Genomic DNA, 15,519 nt, shown 5'->3' on the forward strand with positions numbered 1-15,519 from the left:
CAAACCAAATTGTAAGCAATCAAAACCATAATTGAAACATATAAAATCCATAACCCTTTTTCAGAAAAAAAAAACATAAAGTCCACAAAAAGCGTTTTATAGTGGATCCACTTTGACAAAAAAGAAAAGGATCCACTTTGACATTCATGCATATACTTTTCTTATTCGGACGTAGATAAGAAAGTTACGTGAGACATTTTAACTCATTCAGAAGCCTCTCGCAGTGTTCCCTCATCAGTCATCACGTACAAGATCATGCAGATCCTCTCTTCCTCACACAATGATTGATTCATAATATAGACGTGTAACTTATTGATTTCTAACATAAACGTCTTACTCTCCTAATTAATTAATTATCTCCAATACAATTTCACTTTATTCAACTTCACAAACATTTTTTTTTTTTAATAAATGTTAAATTATATTCAAAGAAAAATATTATTTTACATCAGCTTTAGTTTAGGAAAAAACATGATTTAAATCAAAAAAAGCATTTTAGACAATGCTAGTAGAGTGGAGTCGAATTCCTTAGTATCTTGTGGCGAGCAATGACTGCAGACCCAGAGCATAGCGTCTATCCCCCTTTCGTTCAATAGCGAGAAGTTGAGCTCTTATATCCTTATCAAGCCAACAATTAAGAGTTGTCACAGGAGTAGGAGCTTCCCCATGTCGCCGAGTGTTGCGTTCCCGCCAAACAGAGTAGACGGGAAGTTGAAAAGTGTATCGGATCAAGAAACCATACACCCGATCAGCTGGATTTGCAGAGATAAAATCAAGTAGTGGTTGCCAAGAGGTGGTGAATCGAGTGTTATATAGAGTTTGCGCTATACCGGACCAAACAGCAGCAGTATATGGACATGAGAAAAATAAATGATCTCTCGTCTCTACCGGAACAGAACAGAAGACACAGCTCACATTACTACCATTTCGCCAAGAAACCATTCGATCACCTGTGGACAGACGATTGTGTACCGCGAGCCAAGTACAGAAAGAATGTTTGGGTGTTGCATGAGCAAACCAAACACCCTTTTGCCATGCTACCAGGTTGGAAGTTGTTCTAATATGGTTCCAGGTATCCCTAGTCAAAAAAAGAGGTCTTGTAAACATCCCATTTGCCTTGCCATAAAACACGATCCCCCTGAGAAGTAGTTCTAGTCTGAAACGCTTGGTGCAAGGCATCTTCAATTTCATTAAACAACGTCACCCGGTGAACCCGTCTACGTCGATGGTGCCAAGCATCATGGAGAGACGTATGTTCCCGTATCCCAAAATCAATCATGCCTCTCGTACCCACTTTATCCAATAAACATCCATGAGACGACCAATTATCATACCAGAACGAAGTGAGAACCCCATTGTTCACCTCCACTTTTACAAAGGTTTTTGCCAAGTCTCTGTATTTCAACAAACGTTTCCACATCCAGGAGCCCGAGAGCGAAGCAAGTTTTACCGACCAGAAACAGCCATCCTTAAATAAATTCATGCGAGACCATTGGACCCAGAAAGAATCTCCTCCCGAGACCAACCGCCAGACTAACTTTAAACAACTAACATCATTTGTCTCCTTCAGCGATCTCAAGCCTAAACCACCTTCACTCTTAGGTTTACACACATCAGTCCATGACAACTTAGCCTTCTTAGCATTCAGAGCCGGACCAGACCATAAGAAAGCTGAGCATATACTGTTTAATTCTCGAATACTTTCTCGCGGGAGCCTAAAAGCACTCATCCAAAAATTTGCTGTACACCACAACACCGAGCGTATGAGGTCAAGACGACCCACAAAGGAGAGGTTGCGTGCCGTCCACGTTTGGACCCTGTTACGAATTTGATCAAACAAAGGAGAAAGATCCCCTGCAAGGAGTCTTCTAGGTATTAACGGGAGACCAAGATTTCGGACAGGGAGTTGTCCCAACCCGAAGCCATAACGATTACCCAAAATCTCAGTATTCTCCGGTGAAACTCCTCCAAGGTACAGAGTTGTTTTCTCCATACTAATGGTTAGGCCTGATCGCTTAGCAAAAAGATTCAATACCTGGACAATACCATCAACTGATCTAATTTTCCCATCCGATAATATCATGAGGTCGTCGGCAAAACAAAGATGCGTAAGCCGCAGGTTTTTACACCGCGGGTGATAACCAATGTCCTGTGATCCAGCAGCTCTGTCCAACATCTTGGATAAAACATCCATACAGATGACAAACAGGTAAGGCGAGAGCGAGCAGCCTTGACGAAGTCCCCTAGCACTGCGAAAATAACCCGCAAGTTCTCCATTCACCTGAACCGAGAAAGAAGCCATAGTGACGCATAGGGATATCCAATGAATAAACTCAGGAGGGAATTGCAGCGCGCGCAAAACATTGAACAGGAAAGACCACTGAACTGAATCAAAAGCCTTTGAAATATCCACTTTTACCACACACCGTGTAGAGATGTTATCCTTGTGATAGTCCTTCACCAGCTCCGTGGCAAGAAGCACATTTTCAATAAGCAATCGATCTGCCACAAACGCTGACTTGTTCCCAGCAATAAACTTAGGCAAGATACGCTTAAGTCTATTGGCAATAATCTTTGAGATAACTTTGTATAGAACATTACAGCATGAGATCGGTCGATAATCTCGCATCTCTTTTGCATCCTTTTTCTTTGGTATGAGGGCTAATATCGTGGCATTGAGTCCTATTGGTAAAAACCATTGGCAAAAAAAGACTGGACCGCAACAACAAACTCAGAACCAATAATGTCCCAAGCTGCTTTATAGAATTCCACTGTGTAACCATCTGGACCCGGTGACTTATCACTGGCCATAGCAAACAGAGTTTTTTTTATCTCCTCCCCCGAGACAACCCTAGTGAGCCCGCGACAATCTACCTCTGAACACCGGAATGGCAACAGATCGGCAAGAAAATCCACTGACATCCCCTCATAGTCTGCAGGTATAGTTTGGAGGAATGATTGAAAGAAAGACACCGCCTCCCCTTTAATATCCTCTGTGGTCTTTAGCAATCGACCATCCTGAGCTATAATTTCCCACATCGTATTCACAGCCTCACGAGTGGCCACGGCACGATGAAAAGCCTTGTTGTTCCGATCTCCCACTTGGAGCCAGTGCAATTTTGATCTCTGTTTCATAAACTTCTCCTCAAGAACAGAGACATGGTTCCATCGTTCATAAGCTGCTTTTTCTTCTTCCAAAGCAGAGACAGAAGGGGAATTTAAATTAGTCTCCTGCTTCCGACATAACTCCTCCAACGCATCCTTAGTCCGTTTGGACAAATTACTCATCTTCTTCCTTGCCAAGCATCGGATACACGGTTTTAAAAGCTTGAGTTTCTTGGAAAAACGGTAAAGAGATGATGTTGACAAATAAATCTCATCCGTGTCATCCCAAAATTCTTTGACAAGAGGTTTAAACTCCTCCATCTCAGCGAGACCATTCACAAACTTGAAAGGTCGTCGAGAATTTCTACTCCCTGCCACCCCACTCAAATGAACTCTACAGCGTATATGATCAGATATTCCCCCAGCTTCAAACACACTGTAGGATTACAGAAAATTGGTGGACCATTTATCATTGACCAAAACTCTATCCAGTTTTTTCGAAATCAAGTTACTATCCTGTTTATTACACCATGTAAATAACGGGCCATGATAAGCTAAATCCTTCAACTGACAGTCGTTAACCACTGAACGAAAATCATGCATTCCCGGAAAGAGAGTAGGTCGAGTGTCCACCCCCGAATGCTCATCAAGCTCCAAAGTCACATTAAAATCTCCCAAGACCAACCAAGGTCTGTTTCGAACAACTGGAGAAGCATGATGTGCTCTCAAATATGTCCACAACTCCTTCCTGCCTTCAACACTGTTGGCCGCATAAACAAAAGAGCAGAAAAACTCCTCCTCCTGCTCTTCTAATTTTACGGAACACGTTATAAGTTGACTACTTTTATAGAAAGGAGTAAGCCTCACATTACCCCTCCAAACAACCCAAATACGTCCCAAGTGATGATGCTCATAGTTAGTCAATAAAGACCAGTCTTTGAACACCTTTTTCCCAAGTCGCAATGCTTTCCCTTCTGTCACTCTAGTCTCCAACAAACAGCCAAACTGAAACTTACTATCATCCACCCATTTCTTTTTGACGGAATGCTTTGTAGATTAATTTAGACCACAAACATTCCAAAAGAATATGGACATTTAATTTGATTTATGAGTATTCTTCTTTCTCTGATCTCTAGGAGGAATCCTATTAGTCTGAGAAGAAGAATGCTGAATCACCTTATGTGCAGTCTTAGATTCTCGCGGGAGAGAGGGACGTAACTCACTAGCTTTATCATGAGCCGTGTCCACTTTAACACAGAGTACACTGGATCCTTTGTAGATTCTCCAGCGAGACGAGACCGAGCGTCAACCTCCTCCTTGTCTCGCCCCATTTCAATATTCTGAGCCTTACCTATCACCTCTGTTCCCTCAATGTCCTCTACATTCGCCGTTTCCTCTGATTCCTCTGTTTCCTCCAATACCGCAAAAGTATTAGAAGAACTAGAGACCAGATCATTCTTTAAGCCTACCTGCCTCTTCCCTGGGCTCAGGCTCGTGCGTGGCGTTATCCAACCCTCCTGATCATTTACTACATCGCCCGTAGCCGGTTCCCCAACTTTGTTTGGAACGGATATCTCTGTGGGCAAAACTACTGATGCAACCATAGTCTCAGGCGAAGTTGTGGTTGGCATTGTTAGTGTTACACTCTCCTCTACCCTTAACATTGAGGGTGTAGGATCAGAAGTCGGCTTAGCAGCAAGACAAGTTGAACTTAAATGTCCCCATTTTTTGCAACCAGTACACCTTGGAGGCAACCTAGGATAAGAATACTGCACCGTTGACTCCAACTCACCTTCCTCTTCTCCCATGAAAGTATATTCCCGTGGGAGTTCTTTTGTTAAATCTGCCTCAACCAACATCTGTGCCTCATCAAAAGAAACACAGGATTATGTCTTATGATGCAGACGAATGGGTTTCCCCACTGCACTAAAGAGGTATTCCAAGCCTTTTTCCGTGAACATCATTGGTGGAACATTTTTCAAAATCACCCAAAGTGGGACAGAGCGCATCGCTGGTTGTGCTTCTTCCGCAAAAGGTGTCCATTTAGACACAAGCATGGGAATTTCCATGATGTTCCACATGCCTCGGTTGAGGATCCGACTCCGCATAGCCTCATTAAGAATATGAAATTTAACGGTAGTATCGTTAACTTCATATACATCAATGAGCGAAGACGTGTCACCCTTGTTCACTATCATATGAATTTTCTCCACATGTGGTGCTTTCAAACTCAAGAACTTACCAATCAGAAAGTCCTCCCAGAGAGGTTTCGCGTCCACAAAAACCTCCTTCGGAACCACTATCCTTTTTTGACTGTTTACTTCAGAGAATCCATGGTTTGCTGAGTAAATTCACGTCCCCGTGAACCCTGAGCAGCCCGAGCATATGATTTCTTCTTATTCTAAGGTTCTCCAATATCCGTTGAAGAAACCCCCTGACTCGATTCAGTAGCCCCCACCGATGTTTGCGAACCCAAATTAACCCTAACACCCTCCAATTGAACCTTATCAACCTCCAAACCAGAACTGCCCAATTGTGGCAACCCCACTCCCTGCGTAGAGACTCCTCCCTCCCCTAAGAGAGGGGCAGTCACCGGCCGGCTAGGAGAAGCCGCCGTCATCGACCAAACGTGCAAAGAAAGTTAAGAAAACCCTAGATGAGAAAATCGCCCTTGGAGTCGCCAGGCCACATCAGCTAAAAAAATTTGATAACGTTATTAGCTTAGGGTATTATTAGCTTATTGTGTAATACAAATGAATTAAAAAACTCTCCAACTTCACAAACATTACAATCCACACACTTTAAATCATGTAAATATAGTGTCTCTTTTTCTTTCTTTTTTTGTCTCTTTCCAAAAGCATAATCATCAAACCATTCTTCCACATCGAGGAAACCGATATCAATTCAACGATTATTGTTTGGCCGGAATTCAATTCCTTGAATTATCACACCACACTTCCAATTGGGGGAAGTAATGTCTACAATACTCACTTCAATTTCATCAAAACCCGATAATCCTCCTTCATTGAAGAAATCCCCAATCTCTGCCTCCATCCACCCATCTTTCCTCCTTCCTGATTTCATTAGCTCCCTCGTTGGCCACTCTTTGATTATATTTGTAGACTCATCAAAACATATGAAATTTTTTGGTTTTTCTTGTCCCTTAAAACCAACTCCAACTTGTATGGGCAAATCTCGTAAGCCATGACGTCGATACCTTAGCTTGTACACAACGTAAGCTGAGTAATTTGTTCCCGGAGAAAGGATTTTAGTATTCATCCCACCACCCATCTCGAAAGCACATACATTAAGAAGCTCCGGTATTTCTTGAAACCTGTATATAGGTTTGTTTCCAGTCATATATGTATTAGATGGATAGTCCATTTTATGTTTTATCAATTTAGAAACATAACTACAAATATATAAATATACCTATATATACATAGTGATTTCATTGTTGTTACATTCAATCGAGATATTTACTTGTGAGATTGTAAGAGCTTTTTTTTTTGGACAAAAGATTGTAAGAGCTTAAAATGACAACAACCAAAACAAAAGGCACTGTGTAATAAAACCACTGTGCTTTCGCATTCCCAAACTATATTAGTATGATATATTCATTATAAACTGTTTTTGTTATACTGCCTTTAATGGAGTAAATGCAATGTTACTAACTGAAGTAATTAAAATGAATCATTACAATCAAATTTAAGGAAACAAGGAGTTACCTAGATTCACGAATTGAAATCCATTGCCAATACTCAGGACTTTTCCCCCAAGTGATCCACAGTTCCCTCGCAGCTAGCATCACACACTTCTTCCCACTCGCTTTTTCTAACCAAAAGCTCTTTAATTTTTGGAATTATGCATGAATTAGAACTGAATTCCACGTTGCAAAAAAAAAAAAAAAAAGATGAAATCTAAAATATTAAGTTTTGAATTTACTATGGACTTCCAACTCAAAATTAATTGGTAATAAATAGATTGGTCTAACTTTTTATATTTTCTTTGATAATTTCTCCAACTACCATGTAGAACTTTTTTTCATTAATAATAAAATAAATTTTTTTCTATTTTATATTAATTAAGTAAAATTTTAAAGGTTTTTTTTCACAAGAGAATTCATTTTAATATGTCTACTGAGGCCCGGCTTAAAGCTAGGGTGAAAGGGGCGGTGGCCATGGACATAATTTTTTTTTTAGAAAAGGTTAAGCATTTGGGATCCAGAAAAAAGGAAAAAAAAAATTATACCCTGAAAAGGGTCCAAAGAAAACTATACGCCTAGGGACAAGAATTTTTTTTTTTTTGAGACGGGACTGTGTCTACTGTACTACTATTTACCCGTGGAGTTTTAAAACAAATATGTGGATTTTTATTCAAATCAGATGAATCAAATTCTTGTTGCCATTATTTCTATTAAAAGTAGACAGTTTCTCAATTCATAAATTGCAATTCGAAGGCGAGAGACACTATATACATGATATTAGCTACGGATATATAAATATACCTTTCTGCCATCTTCAATAAGAAAATGATCGCAAAGAGCGAAATAGAGCTCTTTCTTGGATGAGAAAACTCGCGATGGAGGAGGAACCAAAGATTCATAATCCACCGGAAGAAACTTCTCCCATACGCTCTCGGACTTGACCGCGGATTCAAAGGTTTTTGAAACCGAAGCAGAGATGCACGCGTCCCTTGGACTTGTAAAAGATATTATGTTGGAGATGCAATCTTCTGGCAAGACATCGAAAAGTGATGATGACCCCGGAACGATCACTCCTCCGCCGTGCTTTTGCCCTATCGACGAAGAACCGGGAACATCTCCACCTTTGCCTCTTGAGTCAACGCCGTGTTTTTGTCCCATTTTTGCTTCTATCTTGTATACTGTTTCTTCGTCTGGAAGCTAAAGAATATAAAGAATCGTCAAAAGTCATCTCCTGCTGCTAATATTCATAAAGAAAGACTCGTTTGAAGTCTTCGTCCACAGTTATTTATGGAACTGCCCTTCCTCACCTACCTCCACAGAACGTATATATAATTGAGATTGGAGAAGTTCTAGTATATCGAGTGCAACATATATATATATTTTTTTTGGCGTGATCGTGCAACATATTTTTGTAATCAGCTAGTACGTAACAATACCATTATACCTTTTCTATCTTAATTAAAATTTGGTATTGTATTGTCTTTAAAAATTGTGTGGCTTGTGTTAGAACAAGGTTGTAGATCTGAATAATACTCTGAATATTACTCTGTAAATGTATCGGTATACAAAGAGAAGCTTAGAGCATCATATTCTCCTTCGCTATCTCTCTTAAGTTCTCACGCAGGAGAAAGTTATACACCACATACATGAAATGTTTATGAATGAGAGGAAGAAGACTTTATACTCTCTAACTCTAAACAATTAGTTGCAGATATTTATTCCTTTTGTCTTCCTTATCCAACTTCTCAACTCTCCTCGCACGTGCCAGTCTCACGTGGCTTATTCTTACGCACGTACACACGATGGAGCTTATCAATACCCCCCCTGCAACACCAAGCTTGTCCTCAAGCTTTAAGTCGGGAAACTCCTGCTGCAGCGCCCGCACAGGTTCCCACGAGTTCTCATGTTCCGGAAGACCCTGCCACGAAACCAACGCCTCCCACACCCCCTGATCGTTATAACGAGTCTCCAAGACAGCTGAAGGTGCCAAAACCAACTCACCAGCATCCGAAAATGAGTCCGGAAGCGGCAACACCTGGTGATGCACACCCAACACCTGTTTCAACTGAGAAACGTGAAAAACAGGGTGGATCTTCGACTCCGCCGGCAACTGCAACTTATACGCAGACTTTCCAAAACGTGCCAGCACCCGAAAAGGACCAAAGTATTTAGCAGACAGCTTCTGACAAATTCTCTTCACCACTGAATGTTGTCGATAAGGTCGCAGCTTCAAATACACCCACGAGTCAACAGCAAACTCAACATCCCGCCTGTGTTTATCCGCGTTATTCTTCATAAGTTGCTGAGCATGCACAAGATGACCCTTAATATCCTCCAACATTCGGTCACGTTCCTGCAACATTTTCTCCAGTTCTCAATTCTGAGTAGAAAGAGGTTCATAATGCAACAGGGCAGGAGGATCACGGCCATATAAAACCTTGAAAGGAGTAGCCTTCAACGCCGTATGATAGGACGTATTGTACCATAGCTCCGCCCAAGATAAAAACTTGTACCAAGTGCGAGGATGGGCAGACGTAAAGCAACGTAAGTAAGACTCCATACACCTGTTAAGAACCTCCGTCTGACCATCCGTCTGCGGATGAAACGCAGTACTATACTTCAACTTCGTACCAGCAAGCTTAAAACTTTCCTTCCAAAAATGACTCAAAAAGATCCGGTCACGGTCCGAAACGATAGAAGCAGGAAATCCATGTAAACGCACAATCTCCGCAACGAACTTTTGAGCCACATCAGAAGCAGAGAAGGGATGTTTCAGGGCAATGAAGTGGCCATACTTACTCAAGCGATCCACCACGACCAGTATCGCATTGAACCCCTGAGACGCTGGTAAGCCTTCGACAAAATCCATATTCACATCGGACCACACGGCCTGCGGAATAGGCAAGGGTTGCAACAACCCCGCAGGAGACAAAGTAGAACTTTTGTGAGTCTGACAAATGGCACACTCGGAGACATACTTCCTCACCATCCGAAGCATCCCAGGCCAGTAGAAAGATAATTGTATCCGCTTCACCGTCTTTAACACGCCGGAATGACCCCCAAATTGACTGTTATGAAACACGTCGAGGATCAAAGGAATAGACTTCGAGGTAGGAGGAATCACCAACTTAGTCTTAAACCAAAGCTTACCATCCTTCACTTCAAAACCACGCGAAGCCATCTTCAGAGAGTCAAACTCGCGAATACGACGCTGGATTTCTACATCTTCCTCAATCTCCTTAAAAATGTCTTGCATCTGAATTACGGAAGGAACGGTGATAGCAAACAAGTCCATTGCGGACACCGAACCCGTAGAATGCAGAATGCGAGATAACCCGTCAGCAGCTTTATTATCAACCCCCGCCTTATAAACAATTTCGAAATCATAAGGTAACAGCTTAGTCAACCACCGTTGATAATCCATTGTAACCTCACGTTGCTCTAGTAAAAACTTGAGACTCTTTTGATCCGTGTGCACTGTAAAACGACGCCCCATCAGGTAATGTTTCCACTTCTGAACCGCGAGAACGATAGCCATCAATTCACGTTCATATACGGGCTTAAGTTGTTCACGAGGTGTCAAACCAACACTGAAAAAAGCAATCGGGCGCCTGTCTTGCATAAGCACAGCACCAAGTCCATACCCAGAGGCATCAGCCTCCACCACAAACGTCTTAGCAAAGTTCGGTAAAGCCAAAACCGGGGCTGAAGACATAGCCTCCTTCAAAGCTTCAAATGCGAGCTGTGCCTTCGCACTCCACTCAAACATATCTTTACGCAACAACTCCGTTAATGGACGAGCAATCACGCCAGAACCTCTAACAAAACGTCGGTAGTAACCCGTCAGTCCCAAAAACCCTCGTAATTCCTTGACAGAACCCGGAGTATGCCATTTCATCATAGCCGCGGTCTTAGAAGGATCTGTAGACACGCCAGAAGCTGAGATAATATGACCCAAGTAATCAACGCGGGACTGAGCAAAAGAACATTTCTTCCGGTTAGCAAACAACTGATGTTCAACAAAAATCTTCAAAACTACCGACAGATGCTCCACATGTTCCTCCAGCGAGGCACTGTAAATCAGTATATCATCAAAAAACACGAGAATGAACTTTCGCAGGTAAGGACGGAAAAGCTCATTCATCAAAGCCTGGAAGGTGGCCGGAGCATTAGTTAGGCCAAATGGCATAACTAAAAACTCGTAATGCCCATCATGAGTCCGGAAAGCAGTCTTTTCTACATCACTCTCCTTCATTCTGATCTGATGATAACCTGCTCTCAAATCCAGCTTGGAAAAAATGATAGCACCATCCAGTTCATCTAACAATTGATCAATCATTGGTATAGGAAACTTATCTGGAATAGTAGCTTGGTTAAGAGCACGGTAGTCAACACAAAATCTCCAACTCGCATCTTTTTTCTTTACCAACAGCACAGGACTCGAAAACGGGCTCCTACTTGGTCGTATCGTCCCTGCCTGCAACATTTCTCGAACCAACCTCTCCATAATCTCCTTTTGAGCATGGGGATATCGATAAGGTCTGACACTGACCGCAGTCACACCCGCAACTAGATTAATGGCATGCTCTCTGCCACGTAAGGGAGGCAACCCCGTAGGTTCCACAAAAACAGAGTCAAACTGTTGTAACACCTCATCAACAACCCGTGGAAGAGCCAACGTCTGATCAGAACTCACCTAATGAGCATGAAATTGACCAAAAGCAGCATCCTCAAGAAAAGGAGAAGGTCCTTGGAGAGCACAACCAGCCAACTGTAACTCAGTATCCCCCACCAAGTTAACCAGCTGATTGTTGTAAGTAAACGAATACTCGTGAGTTGCCCAATTCACGTTACAATTGCCCAAGGTCCGCAACCAATAAATCCCCAAGATCACATCAACCTGTCCAAGCTCCAGAATAATGAAATCAGAAGGAAACGACCAGCCTTGAATGTAAAAAGAAAGGTTTCGACACACACCAACCCCCTGAACCATCACCCCTGTACCCAGCTTAATGTTAAGATTTGCACCCGCCTGAGTCTGAATCTGCAATCGCTCCACCATCCTCGGAGTGATGAAGTTGTGTGTTGCTCCACTATCAATCATCATCAATACTTCTCCGTGATTGATAATGCCCCTCATCTTAGTAGTCGATGGAGAAGACAGCCCCATAAATGAACTGTAAGACAGTTCCATCAATTGCCCTGCAGCCACCACTTCCGTTTGCTCCTCCGCAGAACAATGATCCTGCAATACCTCCACCAAGTAATCATCAAGCACCGTAAGGATCTGCAGTTCCTTGTTCAGACACTCGTGTCCCCTAGACCATTTCCCTTGACACTTAAAGCATATTCCCCGTCGTCGCATATCATCCAAGTCAGCATTGGAGTGGTGCTTCTGAGGTCGCTGAACTGCATTAGGCCCGGGCCTCTCAGTAACCTTGCTAGGCTCAGAAACAACCGGTCTCCCTTTCCAAGTCACCACGGACCTGGATTGCTGCACACGCGTGGACTGATTTCCTTCTCCTGTACCGACGACAGGCTGCATTACTTTGCGTAAGTGGCTAGACTCCATGGAAAGTGCTACTGCAATGACTTCAGGAAGACTCTGCGGTTTCATCATGTAAACTAGTTCTTGCATTTCCGGAGTCAGACCATTGAGGAAAATACCTTCAAGCTTATGATCATCAAGGCCTCGAACTTGTGCAGAAAGATCCTCAAACGTATGCACATACTCTGCGATCGACCCAGTTTGACGAATGCAAAACAAGCTTTGACTCGGTCCTTTCACTCGCAGATTCCCAAATCGCAACAACAACCGATCCTTGAACTGATACCAGCTAACAAACGGATCACGGTTAATTTCCCAGTTAAACCAGCCCAGTGCGTCTCCAGCCAAATGCACCGACACCAAATCGAGTTTCTCCGGATCTGAAAAACCACCAATACGAAAGTATCACTCCGAAAGAGACAACCAACTATATATATTTTCACCAGAAAACACAGGCAAATCCGAGTTCTTAAGCAATTCGTCCCTAGAACTAGGTCCCGTATCGCGACGTTGCCCAGCTAAAGGAGTCGATAATACCTTCCGACGGCAATTGACCGATGGATCTGCAGACTGCGGCTCCGATGAATCACAATCCACATCGCGCGGTGACTGATTTGCCAACAGCAACTTCATCGACTGTTGCAAATCGGCGATCGCACCCTTCACATACTCCCGATCCGATGAAATCTCCTTCTGAATCGAGTGCACACTCCGAAAAAGCTCCTCGACTTGCTTCTCTTCGTATTCCTGAGAAGTCTCGGAGATGATCGGCGACAGCTTTGGATCGTAACCCATACCGAATGAGCTTGCGATTTCTACTCGATCAAACGTCACGACGCACCAATTTGTTAGAACAAGGTTGTAGATCTGAATAATACTCTGAATATTACTCTATAAATGTATCGGTATACAAAGAGAAGCTTAGAGCATCATATTCTCCTTCGCTATCTCTCTTAAGTTCTCACGCAGGAGAAAGTTATACACCACATACATGAAATGTTTATGAATGAGAGGAAGAAGACTTTATACTCTCTAACTGTAAACAATTAGTTGCAGATATTTATTCCTTTTGTCTTCCTTATCCAACTTCTCAACTCTCCTCGCACGTGCCAGTCTCACGTGGCTTCTTCTTACGCACGTACACACGATGGAGCTTATCAGCTTGTAACGCCACTTATTACTCCATAGAACTCTGTTTTTTTTCTCATCAAATTTGTTCACGTGAGAGAGAACATTAGAACCAAAAACCTAAATTCAAAAACATCGCACTCCATTCTATGTTGCAAGATGTCTCCAAGGACCAAGATATACGACAAAGATTCTAACTTAGTTAAACGTTAGACTCGTACCAAAACGCCAAAATTATCAAGTGTTCTTCTCTCCAATGCAGGAAAGTGGTTTTACATATATCAACATGGCAACATCCTCACAATAAGAACAAAGTAAGAGCTTAGCTTATTAGCAAACTTGTTATTTACTGTAACAAACATAACTGAATACAAAGATACCAATTTGTTCACCCCATCGCATTATCAACTAATGACACAATAATTCAAATAGATGAGCCATCGATCAACTACTGGATTTTCGCAGGACGGATTTCAATACCTTGGATGATCAAACCATACTTCCCATCGAGACGCGAAGTCTCCAAAACACCCATCTCAATGTCATCACTATTAACCAACCCACCTTCATTGAAGAATTCTCCAAGCTCAATCTCCATCCACCCGTCATTTCTCTCCTCAGGTTTCACTAGTTGCCTCATCCCTCTCTCGCCCCTTGGAAACCCTACATCGACATCATCATCATAATCAAAGCATATATCTCTCCTAGAAGGTTCCTGTCCCACTATCCCAACCACAGCTTTAATGGGCTTATTCGTAAACCCATAAAATTCATCCCCTTTCTTGAACACAATGTAAGCAGAGTAACGAGTTCTTGGAGACAGAACACGAGTGTTCGCTCTCCCACGAAAATCGAACCAACATACAAAGACAAGCTCCGCTACTTTTTCAAACCTACATTAATACATACATAACATCATTTGATTAAGAGGCAAAATAAAACCATACGTAAAGTAATAATGAAAAAGGGTAACTAAATTACCTAGATTCAGGAAATGGAATCCATTGCCAATAACGAGGATCATCTCCCCATGCTATTGAGAAATCATTCAGCGGAGATAACATGATACATTTCTTCCCACTCGATTTCTCTAACCATATGCTCTTTTATTTCCGAAAAAAAAAAAAAAAAAACCAAAATAACTAAGAAGTATTCAATAGCATTATTCTCAAATCGTAATTGCGTAATTGCTAAGTTAGGGTTTTTTTTTCGTAGCCATACTTCCCTAGCAGAACGAGTTAAAAACTTGGAAGTCATGATTACTCTCAAATCCTATAAACAAAGTGACTGATATTAACATAATTACCTTTTTGCCATCGTCGATGAGAAGAGGATCGTTACAGAGAGAGAAGTAGAGTTTCTTTTTTGATGAGAAAACTCGCGATGGAGGAATCAAAGATTCGTACTCCGCCGGGATAAACTTCTCCCATATGATATCTGACTTGGCCACCGAGTCGAAGGTTTTCGAGACCGTAGCAGCGACGCAAGCATCGCGTGGATTTGTGAAAGAGATTATGTTGGAAATGCAGTCCTCCGGCAAGTAATCGAACGGAGACGACGACTTGGAAACGATCTCTCCTCCGATCATCGCGGTGTCTTCGTTCGTAAGCTTTAACAACAGAGACGTGCACAAGACTCTGACTCTGACTCTTCTTAAGCGAATAGTTCAGCTAATAATGCGCGCGTCTCATTCACGCTCCTTTGTCCTTTGTGTTGTCGGTGTCTTAGATGGGCCGCGAGAAGCCCAAAGATCTAAGGTTTTTGGGAGTGGAAAATATAATAACCCTCACACTCTACTACATATCCAAAGGAAAGGGATCATCAACTAGTGAAAGATGTCAGGAGGAGTGGACAACATGAAGGGTATATCTACAAGATCACAGTCTATGTCAAGAAAACACCAGAGAATGTTGGTTATTTGGCAAGAACAAGAAGTTGAGTGATTCAGCAAATGTAGGATCAGTTACTACTTATAGTAACCAAATCTTTAATACAACGAAGTTATTTTCGATCTATTTGGTTGAAATTTATG

The 15,519-nt window shown here is 42.1% G+C and overlaps 3 protein-coding genes across 3 annotated transcripts; all 3 read right to left on the reverse strand.

Annotated features, from left to right (window-relative positions):
* Window positions 1-528: 528 nt before the first annotated feature.
* On the reverse strand, window positions 529-4,964 carry LOC147937584 (uncharacterized). Its single transcript, XM_087464309.1, has 5 exons — window positions 4,282-4,964; window positions 3,647-4,087; window positions 2,739-3,541; window positions 1,117-2,682; window positions 529-950 (listed from the first exon to the last, which is right to left on the reverse strand). Exons 1-5 carry the CDS (start codon window positions 4,962-4,964, stop codon window positions 529-531), a joined length of 3,915 nt encoding a protein of 1,304 aa, XP_087320435.1.
* Window positions 4,965-5,808: 844 nt separating this feature from the next.
* Window positions 5,809-8,110, reverse strand: LOC104710146 (putative F-box protein PP2-B6). Its single transcript, XM_087467356.1, has 3 exons — window positions 7,613-8,110; window positions 6,834-6,952; window positions 5,809-6,439 (listed from the first exon to the last, which is right to left on the reverse strand). Exons 1-3 carry the CDS (start codon window positions 7,967-7,969, stop codon window positions 6,010-6,012), a joined length of 906 nt encoding a protein of 301 aa, XP_087323482.1. The 5' UTR covers window positions 7,970-8,110; the 3' UTR covers window positions 5,809-6,009.
* Window positions 8,111-13,721: 5,611 nt separating this feature from the next.
* On the reverse strand, window positions 13,722-15,153 carry LOC104710151 (F-box protein PP2-B10-like). Its single transcript, XM_087464064.1, has 3 exons — window positions 14,794-15,153; window positions 14,469-14,590; window positions 13,722-14,380 (listed from the first exon to the last, which is right to left on the reverse strand). Exons 1-3 carry the CDS (start codon window positions 15,073-15,075, stop codon window positions 13,936-13,938), a joined length of 849 nt encoding a protein of 282 aa, XP_087320190.1. The 5' UTR covers window positions 15,076-15,153; the 3' UTR covers window positions 13,722-13,935.
* Between the last annotated feature and the right edge of the window lie 366 nt (window positions 15,154-15,519).

This window comes from Camelina sativa, chromosome 9 (assembly GCF_030686135.1).
Source record: "Camelina sativa cultivar CO46 ecotype springtype chromosome 9, ASM3068613v1".
NCBI lineage: Eukaryota > Viridiplantae > Streptophyta > Magnoliopsida > Brassicales > Brassicaceae > Camelina > Camelina sativa.

Excerpts from the sequence above, each read along its gene's own strand:
- LOC147937584 (XM_087464309.1), bottom strand. The coding sequence starts at position 4,964 with ATGTTGGTTGAGGCAGATTTAACAAAAGAACTCCCACGGGAATATACT. Across the intron at positions 4,088-4,281 it reads AATCTAAGACTGCACATAAG|AGTGACAGAAGGGAAAGCAT; the intron begins GTGATTCAGCAT and ends GTTGGAGACTAG. Across the intron at positions 951-1,116 it reads GGATCGTGTTTTATGGCAAG|GTGATCGAATGGTTTCTTGG; the intron begins GCAAATGGGATG and ends GTCTGTCCACAG.
- LOC104710146 (XM_087467356.1), bottom strand. The coding sequence starts at position 7,969 with ATGGGACAAAAACACGGCGTTGACTCAAGAGGCAAAGGTGGAGATGTT. Across the intron at positions 6,953-7,612 it reads TTATTGAAGATGGCAGAAAG|AGCTTTTGGTTAGAAAAAGC; the intron begins GTATATTTATAT and ends CAAAAATTAAAG. Across the intron at positions 6,440-6,833 it reads ATTTCAATTCGTGAATCTAG|GTTTCAAGAAATACCGGAGC; the intron begins GTAACTCCTTGT and ends ACCTATATACAG.
- LOC104710151 (XM_087464064.1), bottom strand. The coding sequence starts at position 15,075 with ATGATCGGAGGAGAGATCGTTTCCAAGTCGTCGTCTCCGTTCGATTAC. Across the intron at positions 14,591-14,793 it reads TCATCGACGATGGCAAAAAG|AGCATATGGTTAGAGAAATC; the intron begins GTAATTATGTTA and ends CGGAAATAAAAG. Across the intron at positions 14,381-14,468 it reads ATTCCATTTCCTGAATCTAG|GTTTGAAAAAGTAGCGGAGC; the intron begins GTAATTTAGTTA and ends GTATTAATGTAG.